The sequence below is a fragment of the Xenopus laevis genome, chromosome 6L, assembly GCF_017654675.1.
Source record: "Xenopus laevis strain J_2021 chromosome 6L, Xenopus_laevis_v10.1, whole genome shotgun sequence".
NCBI classification, from domain to species: domain Eukaryota; kingdom Metazoa; phylum Chordata; class Amphibia; order Anura; family Pipidae; genus Xenopus; species Xenopus laevis.
Window position 1 is genome coordinate 40,367,490 of NC_054381.1, and position 17,844 is coordinate 40,385,333.

Genomic DNA, 17,844 nt, shown 5'->3' on the forward strand with positions numbered 1-17,844 from the left:
GTTTTATGCTGTTTTACAGAGTTTCCTGCAGCCTCTTCCTCTTATTAAAAGTTATATAGCTGCTGCTTAGACCATAATTTGCCTTATTTACTAACACGTGCTAAACAGTTGCCAGTGGAAACCAGTCGTCTCCTGAAAGACACTGTTTGCTATGGGCTGGAGACTTAATAGTGCCTTTAACTATTAACTTTGTTAATGACCCTCAGTTGAATGACAACACTGCACAAAAGTTATATTTCGTGGTATATGCAAGAAAATATATTTCTACTGCATTATTATACGTGAAAGAGCACAACTATGTGTAAATGAGTGATTAATAACACGCCTTCTAGCGCTTGTAACACTATTCTGAGTAAATATTTCTTTTTGTGACAAGTGCTGACACACCTGCACTATCTACACACACACCACAGTTCGTACACACGCAGTACAATGAATGACAATTTGTCTATTCCCCAAACTCGTTAGCACTTCTCTCAGATTAGAGCCGCCCGCTACAAGGCAAGCGGGGGGCGTGGCCGTGTTTACAGCAGGATGAGTCAAGCAATGGCGGAGCCCTCCGTCCCCAGGGTAACCGGACGCTGCTGCATCCCACTGCCCTGTAACTCTGTGCCCGCCTCTGATGGCCAAGCCGTGCTATCTGGGGACATTACACAATCAGCAGGAGAGCAGACTGGGAGTCAAGAGCCTGGGACAAGAAGGCAGCAAGGACTCTAAAAAGAAAAAGGTAAAACAAAACTCCCAATTGGCAGAAAGTAGGGCTGTAGATGCAGAAAGGATGTATAGGTTCTAATATGCGAAATGCTTGGTATTTTTCCGGATTTTGGGATAAAGCCATGTGCCTGATAACATTTAACTATTAAAAGAACCTTCTAGGATTGTTTTGCCAACAGCATGCATTTATTCTAGCTAACTTATCATCCAGTCCATGGTACTGCCATATTAGAACTGAGAAACAACTACCTCAGTCAAAAGTGAAGAATTATTTGTTTAAATAGGCATTGCTGTCATAGTGTCATATACAATGTATTTTTGCCTGTCTGTGTGTGTTAGCAATGGTGAATGGCAGGTAGGTACATATGGAGTGCGTTGTGTAGTTCTGCAGGAACATGGCAACAGGTACACCTATGGGATCTCTTATCTGGGTGCCAGGACTTGGTGTTTTTCAGTAAACTGGTTTTCCATAATATAGGTCACTGTACCTTAAGTATACCAAAAACGTATAAACAGTAAATAAATCCAATTAGGATTGTTTTGCCACCAATATGGAGTCAAGCAGTTTAGTTACCCTCAAGCACAAGGTACTGTTTTATTATTACTACAGACAAAAAGGAGATCATTAAAAAATGTGATCCATTTACTTAAAAGGAGAAGGAAAAGGATAATCACTTAGGTGGTGTACCAATTTCCCCCCGTTGGTGCTTTTATTTTCTGAAAAGTGCACTGGCCCAAGGTATTGCATGAGCGACACACCTCTATTTTCTTTTTTTCAGGATCTTTTTTTTATGTTCCAGTCCAGCCAGGTGCACAAGCTTGAAAAGCCAACCAAGGGCTCTTACACACGGGCGGTTTTACTTGTGCTCCCCTGCGTTGGGCTTTCTTCGTTCAACCACATTAGACACACTCAATTATTGTCAAGGGGGCTGTACTCACACAGACGCATGTATGCACCGAATGCAGGTGAAATGCAACATGCTTCCCAACCTGCGTTTGGCGCTTTCATGTGTCTGTGTGAGTACAGACCCCTTTACAATAACTGAGTGCGTCTACTCCTGCGCTCCCCTGCGGCTGAACAGAAGAAAGCTCAACGCAGGGGAGCACAGCAAAAAAAAAACGCCTGTGGGTAAGAGCCCTAAGAATGAAAAATACAACATTTAACTTTACTGTGCATGTGCACTTGGCCCAGGGCCGAAAAGAAAATGGAAAGAAGATATAATTCTCCTATAGAAGTACCCCAGACCTATGCAGCTATTAGTAATTTGGAGAGTTCTATATTTCAGGCTTCCGGATAAGAGATCACATATCTGTAAATGAAAACTAAATGGGGGGATCACATATCTGTATATAAGAACTAAATGGGGAGAACATAGTATATTGGGCCATTTGTGGATAACGTTAAATAAGTAGACTTTTGGGATCAATATGTCAGTCCATGTGTGTAAATGGGATCACTAGTATAAGCTGAAATATGTAATATGAAAAAGTTCATGGTTGAGTTTTCAAAAGGTCATAGAGTTTGTTTTGCATGCAATGCAATTGTGTATCAAGAAAAAAGCCAAGCAACTGAATGAAATACTCCACAAAGAGCTGTGCAATTAGTATTTAATTGCTAGAGCATTAAGTGTATAATTTGATGTAATTGAGAACCAAAGGAACACTGCTAATGTTTTTCAAGAAAGTTTATTACCATAAGTTAGTACCCAGTGGAGCTGGTCAGATAGCTGGGGTATCCATATGTATGCAGGAAAAACCATCAGTCACAGGAGGGGAGTCATTTGGGGATGATGTGGGATTCTATGAAACACAACTTAGTATGTGAGTTTCTTATTCAAGCTCAGGCAAACGCTACTAAAACTACAGCAGGCATCAAAAGTTTAGGATATAATGTTTCATTTCAGGTTCCAATTTACCACATGCATGGGCTAATATACTGACATACTAGTTTTAAACAATTTTAGCAATTTCTTTGTATGATAGTCCCTAGGTGACACAAATGCAGGTACAAGTATGAATTACGGGATGGCCGTCTCCCATATACTTAATTTTAACGAAAAATTCCGATTTTTAAGAATGATTTCCTTTTTCTCTGCAGTAATAAAACAGTATCTTGTGCTTGATCCCAAATAAGATATAATTAATCCTTAATGGACCCAAAACAATCTTGTTGTGTTTATTTAACACTTAAAGGATTTTTAAGTAGACTTAAGATGGTTATAGACGCAAAGATATAATCGTACAAATTGTCACTAGAATTTGTCGGAACATAACTTTCATACGTTTGCTGTCACAGGCAGAATGTTGTCTGATTTGTTCTCTAACTACTTTATTTGATCTGAATGGTTAGTGGTAAATCGTAAGATTGCACTGCATGATCGTTTGTCCGATATTACAGCTATATGTACACGTCTAAAAAATTGACGCACTTCAAAATTATTCGGACGCCCATTGACTTTAATGCATTTGAACAATATAGTCACGGATATAAAAATTGTCGCTTCCTTCAAAATTATTTTGACACCCATTGACTTCAATGCGTTTCTGAAATTTTTTTTGCAGTTTCTCAATTTTTTTTGCCAAAGTGAGATGGGACAGGTTATCCCATCACTACTGATTAGTCCGATACCATACAAGGTCCAACAGTGTATGGTTGTCTTTAAGGACTGAGGGTAAGTTACTGGTTCCAAAGCAAAATAATTTTAATTTCTCCACCCATGGGGAGTTTTCTGGGACTTCTAATATCCTAGGCCTTTCACAAACCACAGGGTATGCTTACTCTATTAATAAGCCAATGGAAAGGGTTTCAGTTGGGATTTGTAATACATGAGAAAGCAAGTTGGTCACAGAATGGTATTGGTCATTACATCCAAAAATACAGGAGAGTACTTTTAAACCTCCTTACTAGCATGCGGAATTAAGATTCCAGCTAATTAAGGTACAACCAGTTCTTAACTTTTATTTCTTTGTTGTTTATTAACAGCACTAACTGCTTGTTTATAATGTTTACGGTGCTAGACAATGTATTAAAACCACCACCAAACTCCTACACTCTTGTGTTATTCAGGGAGTGGAGATCAGGCACATATTTTTATCTATATTGTGACCGTTGATGCGTATCCTGACAGAATGAAAACTGCCTCTGTGCTGCTCATCTGGCCCCTGAGGGGATATAATATTTTTTCTGTTTGACTACTCTGTCGGGAGGGTGTCAAGTGCTTAAATGTTGCCATACTGGAAGAAAAAGAAGACAAGAGACCAGGGACCATAACTCTAAACTGTTTCTGTTAGAGCTGTCTGCATTATAATAAAATATAGCTCCCTACAGTTTCAAAAGTATTGCAAAAATATCTGGTCTATTTATATTTATATGGATTTTTCATGAATTATTTTAAACTTAACTAGCTTTAACTAAATAGCTAATGGGTTAATACCAACTATATTAGGGAAGTCTGGTTATTTGTGAAGATTACAGAATTAATGTGTGAAACTTCTGAAGGAATTACTGAGAGTGTGAAAGGTGCATTTGTATGTATTTAATTAATTATGGTGTTTTAGATACTGGATCATATATAATTAAGGAGAGGTGTCATAAGGCATGAATAGCTCAGATCTGGGTTAAATTGTCAAAGTGTCATTCATTTTCTTTTTACAATGACTGACTTGGATGATTCTTTTAAAAATAAAGCCTTTGGTTTTTAAAGGAAAACTATACCCCCCAACCGAAAAATTAAGGTGTCTATAAAAATAAATATATCCCATAAAACAGCTCATATTTAAAACATTACTTCATTTAAATTAATCATTTTCATAGTAGCATGTTCCATTGCGTAATCATAAATAGAAAATTGACATTTTAGGACAGAGACACATGCTCAGATTCGGGGAGACTAGTTGCCCAGCAACAAATCTCCTCTTCTTTGGAGCAACTAATCTCCCCACACAGCCTCCTGCCAGCTAGAATTTAAATTGCCGTTGGGATGGCAATCAGTGCGGTTGCCTTACGAGGAAACTTTGGGCGACTTCGGAAAACAAAGCGATCCGAGTGCCATCCCGCTGGCAATTTAGATTCTAGCCAGCGGAAGGTAGTTCGGGGGATTAGTTGCCACGAAGAAGAGGCAATTTATTGCCGGGCAACTAAATCTCCCTGAATCTGAGCGTGTGTCTCTGCCCTTAAGTACTAAGGGCTGCTCCCCGAGACCATACAATTCATGGTGCACAAAAACAGACCGAGAGCAAACATACATGTTAGGTCACATAAGCCAATGAAAGGACAAAATTCTGTCTTTTACTCCCACATTTCTTCCTTTTACAGTTAGAGCTGCATTTTTTCTGGTCAGGTGATCTCTACTTTAATTGGTTCCTTAATATGATATAAACTATGTGTTGGTTAAGTATATAGTCTGGGGGTATAGTTTGCCTTTAATCTAATTATTATGATTAGAAAGTATATAACACATATGTTTTTCAAGGTTTTACATTGTCCTTAGTACAAGAAGTAAAGGAGGAAGCTACAACAACCAATAATAGAATTGGTATTAAGGGCCTTGCTTATGTACCATAAGTTTATTCTTCTTATTACAGTGTCCACATTTCTCTTATCAGGTGATCTCCAGCTAAGGCTCTTCTTGGAATTAGACTGTCAGTAAGCTTAATAATGGAACTAGAAGATGAAGAGGCCCCAGTGCCCCCTTTCTGGGAAGATGTAAGAGTGCAGTTTATGGGGGACCGGATCCAGCAAATGATGAAGATAAAGACTGACAAATGGATGAAGTTTATGGAGGATGAGATGAATGAAAAGACCCTAAGGGACTTCTTTGAACATACAGGCCATGTCATGTTGGTTTTTTCTGTTGCACCAAATGGAATGTTAACTGCATCTAAAGAGGCAAGTAAATGTTGTTTTGTAATTTCCTTTTTCTTTATAATAATAAAACAGTACCTTGTACTTGATCCAAACTAAGATATGATTAATCCTTCTTGGAAGCAACACCAGCTTGTTGTGTTTATTTAATGTTAAAATGATTTTCTAGTAGACATAAGGAATGAAGATCCAAATTATGGAAATACTTTGAAAATCCTAGGTCCCGAGCATTTTGGATAACAGGTCCCATACCTGTAGTAAATTCACCTTAGCTTATCACCTTAGTGTTTATCAGCGTTTTCTTTTATATTTAGATTATTTTGTCACTGAGGTCAAATTAGAGGACCTGAGACACCAATAACCCAATAATTCAAAATAATAAAATAATCAAAATTGTTTTCAGGTTGCCATTGCATTAAATGGATTGCTAACATTTAGCAGTTTTTAATTCCACCAAATAAAGGTGAAGATGGATAACCATTCTTTGCTGTATGGTATAATGAATTCAATTTTGCTATTATTTAAATATACTGTATTGGGAAACAAAAATACATATTTGCTATCTTTTGTATAGAATTCATAAGATTGTCTTGATAATACCCCAGGGCTCCACCAACTATAAAGTATTTACCAGGATGGGCAATGTGGTTTTTTTTCATGCATTATAGTCTTGCAAGTTTTGGGGTGTCATGCCTGACAACTCTTTATTAGCATAATGTATTACTAAGTCAGAGCACAACAGTATAATGAAATAAACATGTAAAACACACATAACATGCCATCTTCCATATAGAGCATGGTTTCCCATTATTAATTTAGAATTATTATAATATCCTATTTAATTTACCTGATTTTGTCCGGGGCTGTTTTTCATGGTATGGTGTAGGCCCCCCTGTTCTTAGATTAGACAACTCTAAGCTCAATCACTTCTTTTCTCTCAGATTGGGGCCCCAGTTATCCTGCAAAGCCAGGTGCCCCCATTATCTTGAACTGGCACACATTTAGACATAACAAAATGGTTAGGTTAATGTGATAGCACTGTAAAACAGAGGGGATACATGCAACACATTTATTGTTATTGCACATGCAGGATATTTTAAGTCTCAATAGCCCTGTACATTCAGGTCTCTGATGTCCTTCAGATATTGTTTCTAAAAATGTCAGACTGTTTCATATTTTTATGGGATATACTATATATACACTAAAAGCGACAGTGTGATATTTTCAGTGATAGTTTAAGTGCAACCAGAAGTGGATATCCTCACCTTTGCAGTGTTCAGCCATCTTTTATCTGTTGTCCAAACAAAGCACCATATGGGCAGTTGTGTTTGGTTGAGCTTTAACCTATACATGTTCATGAACTGACCCCAATACCTACTAGAAAAATTACCTTTGTTTTAATATAAAAATATGATGCTTTCTAGAAATACTATGGATGTAGACTGAATAAAAGTTGTGTACTTTTCCAATCATATTGTGTATTCTTTGCAGATCAGCATGCACACTAAAAGTAAAACCGTTTATATTAGGAAAAAGAAACCAGCAAACATCGGAATAGAGAATTACAAAACAGATCTCACTTTTGGAGAATTGGCCTGTGCTTCCATCAACCAGACTTCTGCAATGGTAGAAGAGGTAGGATCCAATGTACACAAGCACCACTTTCAGAATTACAGGTATAGGATCCATTATCCAGAAACCCATTATACAGAAAGTTCAAAATTAATGAATTGCTGTCTCCCAGAGACTCCATTTTATCCAAGTAATCCAAATTTTTAAAAATGATCTCCCTTTTCTATGTAATAATAAAACAGTACCTTGTACTTGATCCAAACCAAGGTATAATTGTTCCTTATTGGAAGTAATACAAGCCTATTGGGTTTATTTAATGTTTACATGATTTCATAGAAGACTTAAGGTATGAAGATCCAAACTAAGCAAAGATCCGGAAAACCCCTGGTCCCAAGCTGGGGTCCTGGATAACAGATCCCATACAATAGTTCCTGAAAATGCCCTGGGGCATTATTGTGTATGGTACAAGCTGTACAAGTGGCTGAAATATACAGAATGATCTAACAAGAGTCTTGCTGTGTATATTGAGGGGGTTATTTATAAAAAAGATTGAATTTTAGTTTTTTACCTTGAATGAACTCAAATGAACTCACAACTCAAATGGTTTCTAATTTAAAAAAAAAATTTAATGAAAAAAACTCAAATCAGCGAGTTCAGGTTAACAACCCAAAATGATCGAGTTTTCTGTTGGAAAAAAACTCGAATTGATTGAGTTTTCGGGCAAAACCCGGATTCCATTTATTTCCAGTGTCCGGGTATAATGAATCTTGAAAAAAAAATCGAGTTTTTCTTTGATTTTTGACCAAAAAAATAACCTAGAAAATTCGAAATTTCGTGAAGAACACAACTTGATCCTTAATAAATTTGCTCCTAAATGTCATGGAAAGCTGCAGGCACTGCCATGTTCTTTGCTCTGTAGAGTTTAGGATTGGCTGCCTGGGCAGTGTGCTTAGTCCAGGCTAGAGCATTATGTTTAGTACTGACACATGTAATAATGGTGGAGCTCATCCCAGCGCACAGTGTCTCCTAGCCAGTCACTGCTCTTGCGAGATTTCGGTAACTTCCTCCACGAAGACTCCAACACTTGCAAAATAGATGCCCGCAATGAGCGCTGACCGACACATCCACTGGAGACGCTAATATTAATAACAATGCAGCTTTATTAGAGCGCACATTGTGACATCAATTCGACAGTGAGTGTGCAGAAACTGCAAGTGTTAGAGCGTATGTTCTAGGTTTCCTAATTCTCCAATTCACCACATAGGGTCTGCTTTACAGTTTAAAAAATAATCCCAAACAGTAAGGCTCAGTTACATGTAAATTGTTACAGTATATATAGCCATTTGGGAAAGAGGAGAGCACTCCAAAAGCGATTAACTGCTGTGATTAGTGTTTGTTAAAAAGTTACAGGCGGAACATGTTTTCAGGCCCTTGGTGCCCTTTCTCAAGTGTGTTTCAGATTCTATGTGGCCAAACAATCAAGCAGGACAATATCTGGCTCTGTAGTTACAAGTGGCATGCATGACCGCCTTCAGTCAGGTGAAGCCTTGTGTGTGCAGGTTGACTTAAAGGAGAACTAACGCTTAACTGAAGAAGTAGCTAGAAATGTTGTACATTATGTTTTGAGCTGCTGTACCAGCCCAAGGCAACCACAGCCCTTTAGCAGTAAAGATATGTGTCTCCAAAGATGTCCCAGTAGCTCCCCATCTTCTTTTCTGCTGATTCACTGCACATGCTCTGTGCTGCTGTCACTTACTGAGCTTAGGGACCGACTCACAATATACAGTACATATAGACTACAAATGCCACAGTATAAGTCTGATTAGTAGTTAATACAGATAATTACTACATGGCAGCACAGAAACCAGTGCAATTATCATCAGAATTTAAAAATCACCCTTGTAGCATCAGCTTATATTACAGGCCAACCTCATTTTCTGCTTGATCTCCCTGTGACAAGTTTGAAGTCCTGGATCATTGCTGCTATTGAGAAGCTGAAACTGTAAGCTGGTGCAATAAGTTCAGTATATAAAATGTCATTTTTAGCCATATTAATTTTTAGGGGTTAGTTCTCCTTTAAGTAGTCTGATGGGATTGCTGCAAGCTTTACTTTTAATGCATAATGGAATTTTGAACTGATTATTGTATTCTCATACTAATGTTGGGAATTGCATAATTACAAAATTATGCAGTGTCCTATTATATCTAAATTTCTGACATCTTAAAAGAAATGGTCAAGATTAATCACAATAAATTATGCATGAGTTAGCCTGATTTGATTTTCTTGGAAAAGGCCATACAAGCTTGCTGGTGAAATAAAGCCATACAAGCTTGCTGGTGAAATGTGCATAGGCTGGAATACTACTTTATTAGGGTCAGCCTTTTTTGGAATTCCCCTGTCTGCATTTTTTTTCTATAACTCTATAGTGCTGGCAGCCAGGTCCGGACTGAGAATTAAAATAGGCCTTGGCATTTCAGGTACATAGAGGCCCAATCAGCCCACACAGAGGCCCAAAAAGCCCCTACCAGCCCACTAAATACTGACTTTCTATGGGACCTTATAGCAGCCCCTCTGGCATTTGCCAGAACCCACAGATTACCAGTCTGGGCCTGCTGGCAGCCCAGTGTTTAAATAAGTGGACTTTTTCAGTTGAATTGTTCCCTTGAAATCCAGCATTTTTCCAGATTGTGTTCTTAACAGTTCACTAGTATAAGGGGCAATGACAGGTGGAGAGGGGTGTTTTGTTTGCTACCAAACAGTGGACAAATTGCTATGTGAACCATAGTGAATTAGCCATAAAACAATGAAAGTAGCAGTCATTTTCTTATAGTTTTAGGGTTACCCAAGACCATAAATAAGCATTCACCTTCACGTTTCTCTTGAATGGGCCTGTTTTTAAAATCCAAATACATGAAAAGAAACCTAATGAAAGTGAAATATGCATGTTTATCTTTTTCATATTTCCTCATCAATAGAATAGGTGCATCTGATTTATTATCTGCAGTCGGTAAATGTTGCAAGAGAGTAGCATTTAACTGTGGTCCGTTGCTAAGAAAGTCCAATAAACAGGAGTGTAGAAATAACTGCTGGTGATTACTCGCACGCAACAGCGTTACTACTGTTTATGTAATTATTGGAGCAAGGCTTTGCAATTATCTACAGCAGCATACCACTTCCTATCCCTCTTATTATATACATTTGCGCAACAGCTTCCAGTAGCAGTGCAAATATTTATTTAAATGAATGGCCCTCAGAAGCATGTATAGGATTCATGTATAGTTCCTCTTTCATTTCTTTATGAATAAAGATATTGCAAAATATACTTCCTCCTTTCAATTTAACTGATGTAGTTTATTTAAATACACAATACTAGTGGTTAATGCCCAGACCTATAGCTTAGGGCTTTGTAGGATGGTCCTACAAGTCGTGTGTAGTCTCGAGGGTCAAAATATAATGGAACTGAAACAAAAATCTGATGTGTAGACTACATAGAAAATTTTCCATCCAACGATGTTGAATGTGAACGCTGCATGCTGCGTCTTCATCCGACGAGATAAAATTTGATGGTGTTTTTTTTCCCATTGAAATATATTGAATGGGGTGTAAATGCACGATCAAACATCCTACAAATTTTGTAGTGGCATCCTACAAATTTTGTGGTGTTGCATGGCAAGGTCAGATAAAATCTGACCCACAAAATCTGATCAAAATCTCCTGTGTAGTTTTATCCTTAGTATGTCATAGAATGACTAATTCTAAGCAACTTTTCAATTGGGCTTCATTTTTGTCTTTTTTGTAGTTTTTAAATATTCGCCTATTTCTTCTGACTCTTCCTAGTTTTTCAAATGGGGGTCCCAGACCCAAAAAACTAATTCTTTGTAAGGCTACACATTTATTGTAACTGCTACCTTTAATTACTCATCTTTCTATTCAGACCTTCTCTTATTTATATTGCAGTCTCTAATTCAAATGAATGCATGTTTGCTAAGGTAATTTGGTGAAATTGCAAACTGGAGCGCTGCTGAATAAAAAGCTAATTAACCCAAAAACCACAAATAATAAAAAATGGAAACCAATTGTCTCAGAATATCACTCCCTACATCATACTTAAAGTTAATTTAAAGGAAACAATCCTTTTAAAACACGGGGAAATGCACTAATAATGACAAATGCTGGAGGAATTGTCTTGAAATGCAAAGCTGAGCATCGAGGAGCAATTCTCACCTGACAGCACCACCATCTACCATGGTTAGAACATTTTCCATGTAAACAAGACCAAAACCGTAGGAATTCAAAATACTCTGGTGTGGACTCCCCTGGCTCCCTTCCAAGCTTTAATGTATCAACTTGAATCTACAGTGGAGTCATTCTCCTTACTAAGGTAATGCCGTTTTGGTCATCTACCTTGGTATGTAATACAGGGGTCCGCAGGGCCCTCCTGCCATGAGACAAGGTGAGAACCTTGCCTCAGGCGGCACAGATCGGCCAGTTACCAGGAGAGGCAAAAAGCCACCTCTGGTTACTTTAAGAACCGAATTTCCATTTCTGCTATTCGGCTATGCACTAGCGCTCACTCCCAGCCCCCAACCTTTTTACCTGGCTGTGAGCCACATTCAGATGTAAAAAGAGTTGGAGAGCAACCCAAGCATAAAAATGTTCTGGGGTGGTGCAAAATAACTATCTAAATAAATAAATAAAAAAACTGACTGTTACCTGCTATACTTTAAAACCGAACCCTTGTACATTACCACTGAAAATAAACATGTACTTATAGCTTTCCATATTGGCTGTCTGGCCAAAGATTTGTTCAACATTCTCTCTAATTTGACTACACATTTAGAAGCCATTTTGTATCTACAAAAACAAGCGCCTGTAAAGCTTCTGGGAAAGGATAGTAGTTTCAGTTTTCTCTGCTCATATTAACTTGCTTGATATAAATTTTATTTGCTTTCTATACTGAATGGAAAGGATACACAGTATACTGTATGGGAAAGTATACTTTTAGTAGTGCTTCGACAGGCAATTAATACAGTATAAAGAGGGTATATCCTGACTAGACTTTCAACTGGAATATTTTTATGTTTTGTTAAGTATTATTCAATAGAATTCTCAGAGTGGCTGTGCTTGATGCTCTATTTTGGCATACAGAAACATGCCAGACGCCAAACCCGGCACAGGACACAGAGGTGTGAGTTCCATTTCAGAAATAAAAACCTGGCAAACAAAATTACAGAACATATAATAACAGTACAGAAGGATCTCTAAAACAATTTATAGTTTAGACTTGGTTAAAAACCCTGTTGGTGAGGGTAAAATAGAGATGGCACTTCAACAGCCCAGTATGATTAGTAATAGAACAACTGAAGCAGATAAATATGGTTTAGTTCTTAGTAAATTTTAAGCTGTTTTGTTCTGTATAACACCCATTGGGCCTTCTTCTAAACCAGTCCTGTTGCTATTTTCACTAATCCTAGAGATCAGCAAGAGAAGCTGTTATATAGTTAAAAAAGAATCCAAAAAATCTTGGCTTATTACAATAGAACCACTGTATAATTCCTGTTATTTCTAAATAATATCAGATGAATCATTTCTCCAAGCAAGAAAACAATGGAATTTATCCAGATCACACACATTATAAATATGTATAACTATACAGTAGAACCCCCATTTTACGTTTTTCAGGAGACCAGAAAAAAGTGGTTTAAAATCCAGGAAAATGTAAAATCAGGGAAAGTAAAACCTCTCTGGCAAATGTTTAGTTTAGAACCTGTAAACAGCCCTCATCCTTCTGCCCAACTTGTTGCTGACACTTACCCTAACTTATCTGTGCTCCCATAGCATGTCCAGAACTACAGAGCTGCTCTACAGTGTTAGTCAACACTTTTACTTGTGCGACTTCTGTTCCCAGGTGAGGTCCATGATGGAATTGGCCAATTTGTGCAGTTCTCGATATGTACATAGGAGAACATGTCTACTAAATGTGAATCTGAAGGCAGCAGGCTGAACTCTTATACTCCAGCAAGCTGAACTCTGACGCAAATCACAAAGGGGCTGTTCAACTGTGGAGCTGTGGAGTTGGAGGCAATTTTGGGTATCTGGAGTCGTGGTTGCCAAAATGTACCGGCTCCTAATAACTTTAAATACAAGCACTGAAAATAATCAAATCAGATTTAAGAACTTCTGTGAGGGAGGTTATGGCAGAAGTAATTCTGTTTCTAAGAACTAATACTTTAGTTGATTTTGGATTGTATTTAACAGCTATTCTACAGCTATATGCCAGGCTTTATATAAGCTATTTTAGGTTTTCCAATTGTTTTTATTTTATAATGTTTTTAATTCTGACTTTGTTTTAGAATTACCAAAGGATGCTATTTATATTTTTGAGCTTTGGTAGTGATAAATTGTCTTGTATGTTGTGTACTTAACATGGAAAATACATTAGTATATTAAAGGAACAGTAACACCAAAATAGGAAAGTATTTTAAAGTAATTAACATATAATATACTGTTAGCAAGCAGTGGTAAAAGCTGTGTGTTTGCAAGGGTTACATAACAAAGAACAGATAAAACACCATTATATTGGACAGGGCTTATCTGTTATCTGCTATGTAACCTGTGACTTTTCTCTTTTTTCCTGATCCATGGCTACACAGCAGCTTGTTTATATAAACTATGGTAGTCTTTCTGAAGCAGATACACTAATTTTACCAGTACAGAGCAACGGTACATGATATACCTTTATACACTTTCAGTTTTTGGTGTTACTGTTCCTTTAAAAACAGAGTAGTCGCAGATGGACCATAAAAGGAGGAGACGGAGTTGAAGGATTTAGGTGCCGACTCCACAGCCCTGATTTAACTGCACCAGGAAGCAGTGATATGTCTGTAATGTTTGCACCAGGCATTAGTATGTAAATGAGCCCCAGTTAAAATCTATTTGTACTAGGTTACAGCTCCTGTTCTGGTTAATCAGCTGTAGAGTGGTTAGCATTAGACTGGCTAAATCTCTCCTGGGGGACCATGCAGGCTCTGGGTAGCATCACTGAGCATGAAACTTATAAATCCCCTGTTTTTAAAATATATAATTCATCAGTGTAATAAAGAGTTGTCAGCATTCCATCTTTTATTTTGTGTGTTTTTCCTTCAGGTCTTAGTGCCCATCCTTTCTAATAAGAAAAACCATCTGTCCTGGCCACAATTTATCTCACTAGATATGGACCAACACGTGGAATATATGAAAAATAAGATGCATGTCCTTAAAGGACTTCTCTCTGGAAAAACTCACCTACCGATTCCTACCGTGGCAACAATGACAGAACAAAGCCTGAATGTGAAAAGCACTAAGTACGAATGAAAGCTTACTGGAAGCATTCTACCGTATTCTGTTAACATTGTCTTTATCGTTTTATTATTTTCTTCACAAGTTTGGCAAATGTTCTCACTACATATGTATTGGAAAAACTTGTGCACAGGTTTCACCAACACAAATAAAGAAAGCACATTTTGTGGAAACTGATTTACCATAGGGAACTGACCTTCATTACAGAAGTCGAGCTTTTCCCAGGGCCTTACCACCTCTAAAGATGACCCAGTCACCATGTGTCACATTACTTGCCTATATCATTCTCTTTTTTTTATTTTAGAGAAAACCATGTGCATAGGGCAGCCCTACATGCATTTGAATCTATTTTGATAAAATGGTCTTATCAAATAATGGAAGTACTTGAAAGGGATTCATCACAGCCTCTTCTTCAGGGTCTTGATCCAGGGCCACACACTGAGCTCAAATTCTGGAAAGAAAGGCGAGATAATCTAACATACATTTATGAACAGGTTTGTATTAAGCCATGTTTCTAGTGATGCATTCATAAGAATATAAGCATAATTCCTGGACATCAGAATATTTTAGTACAGGTAAAATACAATTTTCAAAAACTATTTCTTTTTTCTCTGTAATAATAAAACTGTACTTTATCTAGGCTAGGATATAATTATTGGTGTCATTACAATATTATTGGGTTTATTTAATGTTAACATGATTGATTAGTAGCATTTAAGGATAGTGACACAAATTATGGAAAGATCCCTTATCTAGAAAACCCCAGGACCCAAGCATTCTGGATAACAGGTCCCATACCTGTACCAGTAAGTTTAGTATCAGGAGTTACAACTGTGAACAAGGAACACCTGGAACTCACTGAAGTGGGGATTCTACATTTGGGAGTTACATGAGGCAGGAGACACACTCTGGGAAAGTCCTAGCACATCATCATCATTTGGGTGTCGGTACTCAATAGCAAAAAATCATATATAATAGGGTGCACAGCCAAATCAAATATACAAACTATGATAAGACTGGCACACCCTTCTTAAAAATGTTAATATCTTTATTGCAAGCACATTGTACAAAAAGGTCCATATTTTGGTCCTTTTTAGGACCTTTCTCAAGGAATAAACCGGGCCTCTGCTGATAAGCCTCAAATTACCAAAAAAGTCATGCTTTACTTGTTGCCCATTAATACCTGATGCAAATTACTTATAGGAAGAAAGTGTTTAAACCATACAACTTTTATTAGGAACAGATGGTATCTGAGCTGTAACACCACAAAATAAATGTGCCCAAATGCATTTACACATAGCATTCATTTAGTCTACACCAAGCTAGCTCAATTTGCTTTAACACAGAGCTAAATCAGGTTGCTGCCTCAGTCTACTAAGAAAATTGTGCATCATTTCTAAAGAGCTTATTTCAAATACAAGCAGTTTCCTCTTTCTAGGGCTTAAGTCTATAAAATAATCTATTAAAACTGTTATTTCTCTCTAGGCAAAATCGATCAATTGGTTTTTATTGTACTATATTAAGGTGGCCATACACTGGCAGGTTTAAACTGCCGATTCAGGTCCTTTAGACCGAGTCAGCAGCTGATCTGCACGTATATGGGTCCCTCCGACAGGCCTCCCCAATCAATATCTGGCCAAAATTCGACCAGATCTCGATCACGGAGGCTTGATTTTTCGGTTGGATCAAGGACTGCATCATTGATGCTGTCCTTGTTCTGACTTTTTCTGTCTTCTTCATTGCAATGAAATTTACAATCGCATTACCACAATATTGCCCACTCAAGACCACCCTGTCAAAGAGACGATTCGCATGTTTGGCGATCAGTGTATGACCACCTTTACATTTTTTGCAGTTTTAAATGGTAAACTTCATGATAGTGAAACACAATATAATATTGGAACACTAGACACTACTCAGAAGGTGTAGACTGCTAAAGAAAACCCTCAAATATATCATATACATTCCTCCTGAAAATGCTAGTATTAGACTCTTGGCTATGTCAAATAATGCTTTGCAAAAATCTATGAATTATACTCAGAAAAAGGCACTTACTGTATTTCAGCTCCAGGCCCCTGCTGTTCAGAAAATGGGATCTATCCTGCAAGAGACAGAAAGCAGTTACTACCCAACATTCACAAACATTGTTTCTGAGGTGAAAAAAGGTAAACAGGACTGCAGCAGTCTGAACCAAAATGTCATCTAAATTACATACTGTATATTCAATGTATACAATTATAAAAGAAACTAGAGAGGTACATTTCCTGAAGAAAATGTGAGTGGTGCTTGCCGTGGCAAAACTCAGGCCTAAATCTGATTGGCTGTTGTTGCCCCGCCCCTTTTTTTTCCTAATTGTGAACCACAGTCACTCAGTGACTAACATACCAAAGTTTGGGAATGCTGTCATTTAATGTGTAAAAATGGCAGCATTTCTATTTTTTTCTATTGAAAATCAATGAATGAAATTTGATTGGTTGTTGGTGGCTCCGCCCACTTTTTCTAAACTTGAAGTGGAAACCCCCAGCGACCACATTTGTGATATTCAAGGTCCCTGACATCAATACTGAGAGAATGGCAGCCTTCTTAATTTTTCCCATTAAAACCAATCAAAGAAATCTGATTGGTTGGTTTTGGCTCCACCCACTTTTCTTAATTTTAATCCCAGTCCCCCAGTGACCAACTGTGCCAAGTTTGAGGACCCTGCCATTAACCGTCTAAGAGCGGCAGCAGTTTAAAATTTTCCTATTTAATTGAATGGCTGAAATTTGATTGGCTGTTGTAGACTCCGCCCACTTTTTGTAAATTTTGGCTGCAGTCACCCAGTGACCCACGGTGCCAAGTTTGGGAGCTCTGGCTTTATTACTGTGAGAATTACAGCTGTTTACATTTTCTCATTGAAGTCAATAGGGAAAATCTGATTGGTTGTTTGCGGCTCCGCTCACTTTTTTGGGTCCCCAAAATAGGACAGAAAAGTCACAACACCCCATTCCCGAATAAGCTGAACGGTTTGACACCTCATTCATGAGTCTGCGACAAACTAATTATTCGATAAATTCCCCATTATAAGTCAATGGGGCAAATTTGGGGACCTCTCCTGCCCCGGGGTTAAAACTTATACCCTCGTGTGGGGTATCATCTGACACAGGTCGCAAACCTCTTCAAATGTGGTAAATTTAACGTTTCTACAAGATTCCCTCTCTGCGCTAGAATCCGTCAAAAGTTGGCCTCAATGTTAATCTATGGGACTTTTCGGGGTGGTTAATTGCCCCCGCAAGGGGCAATTAACCACCCACCCCATAGAAAAGTCATACCACCCCATTCCCGATTAAGCCGCACGATTTGACACCTCATTCAT

At 37.9% G+C, this 17,844-nt stretch overlaps 1 protein-coding gene across 1 annotated transcript in view; it reads left to right on the forward strand.

Moving 5' to 3' along the window:
• Window positions 1-325: 325 nt before the first annotated feature.
• Window positions 326-17,844, forward strand: part of dnah11.L (dynein axonemal heavy chain 11 L homeolog) — a 156,238-nt gene continuing 138,719 nt past the window's right edge. Inside the window, exons 1-6 of the mRNA XM_018267365.2 lie at window positions 326-727; window positions 5,320-5,602; window positions 7,070-7,213; window positions 14,298-14,494; window positions 14,794-14,983; window positions 16,555-16,654. Coding sequence (XP_018122854.1) covers window positions 5,372-5,602; window positions 7,070-7,213; window positions 14,298-14,494; window positions 14,794-14,983; window positions 16,555-16,654 — 862 coding nt within the window. The 5' untranslated portion in view covers window positions 326-727; window positions 5,320-5,371. The remainder of the gene's footprint in view (window positions 728-5,319; window positions 5,603-7,069; window positions 7,214-14,297; window positions 14,495-14,793; window positions 14,984-16,554; window positions 16,655-17,844) is intronic.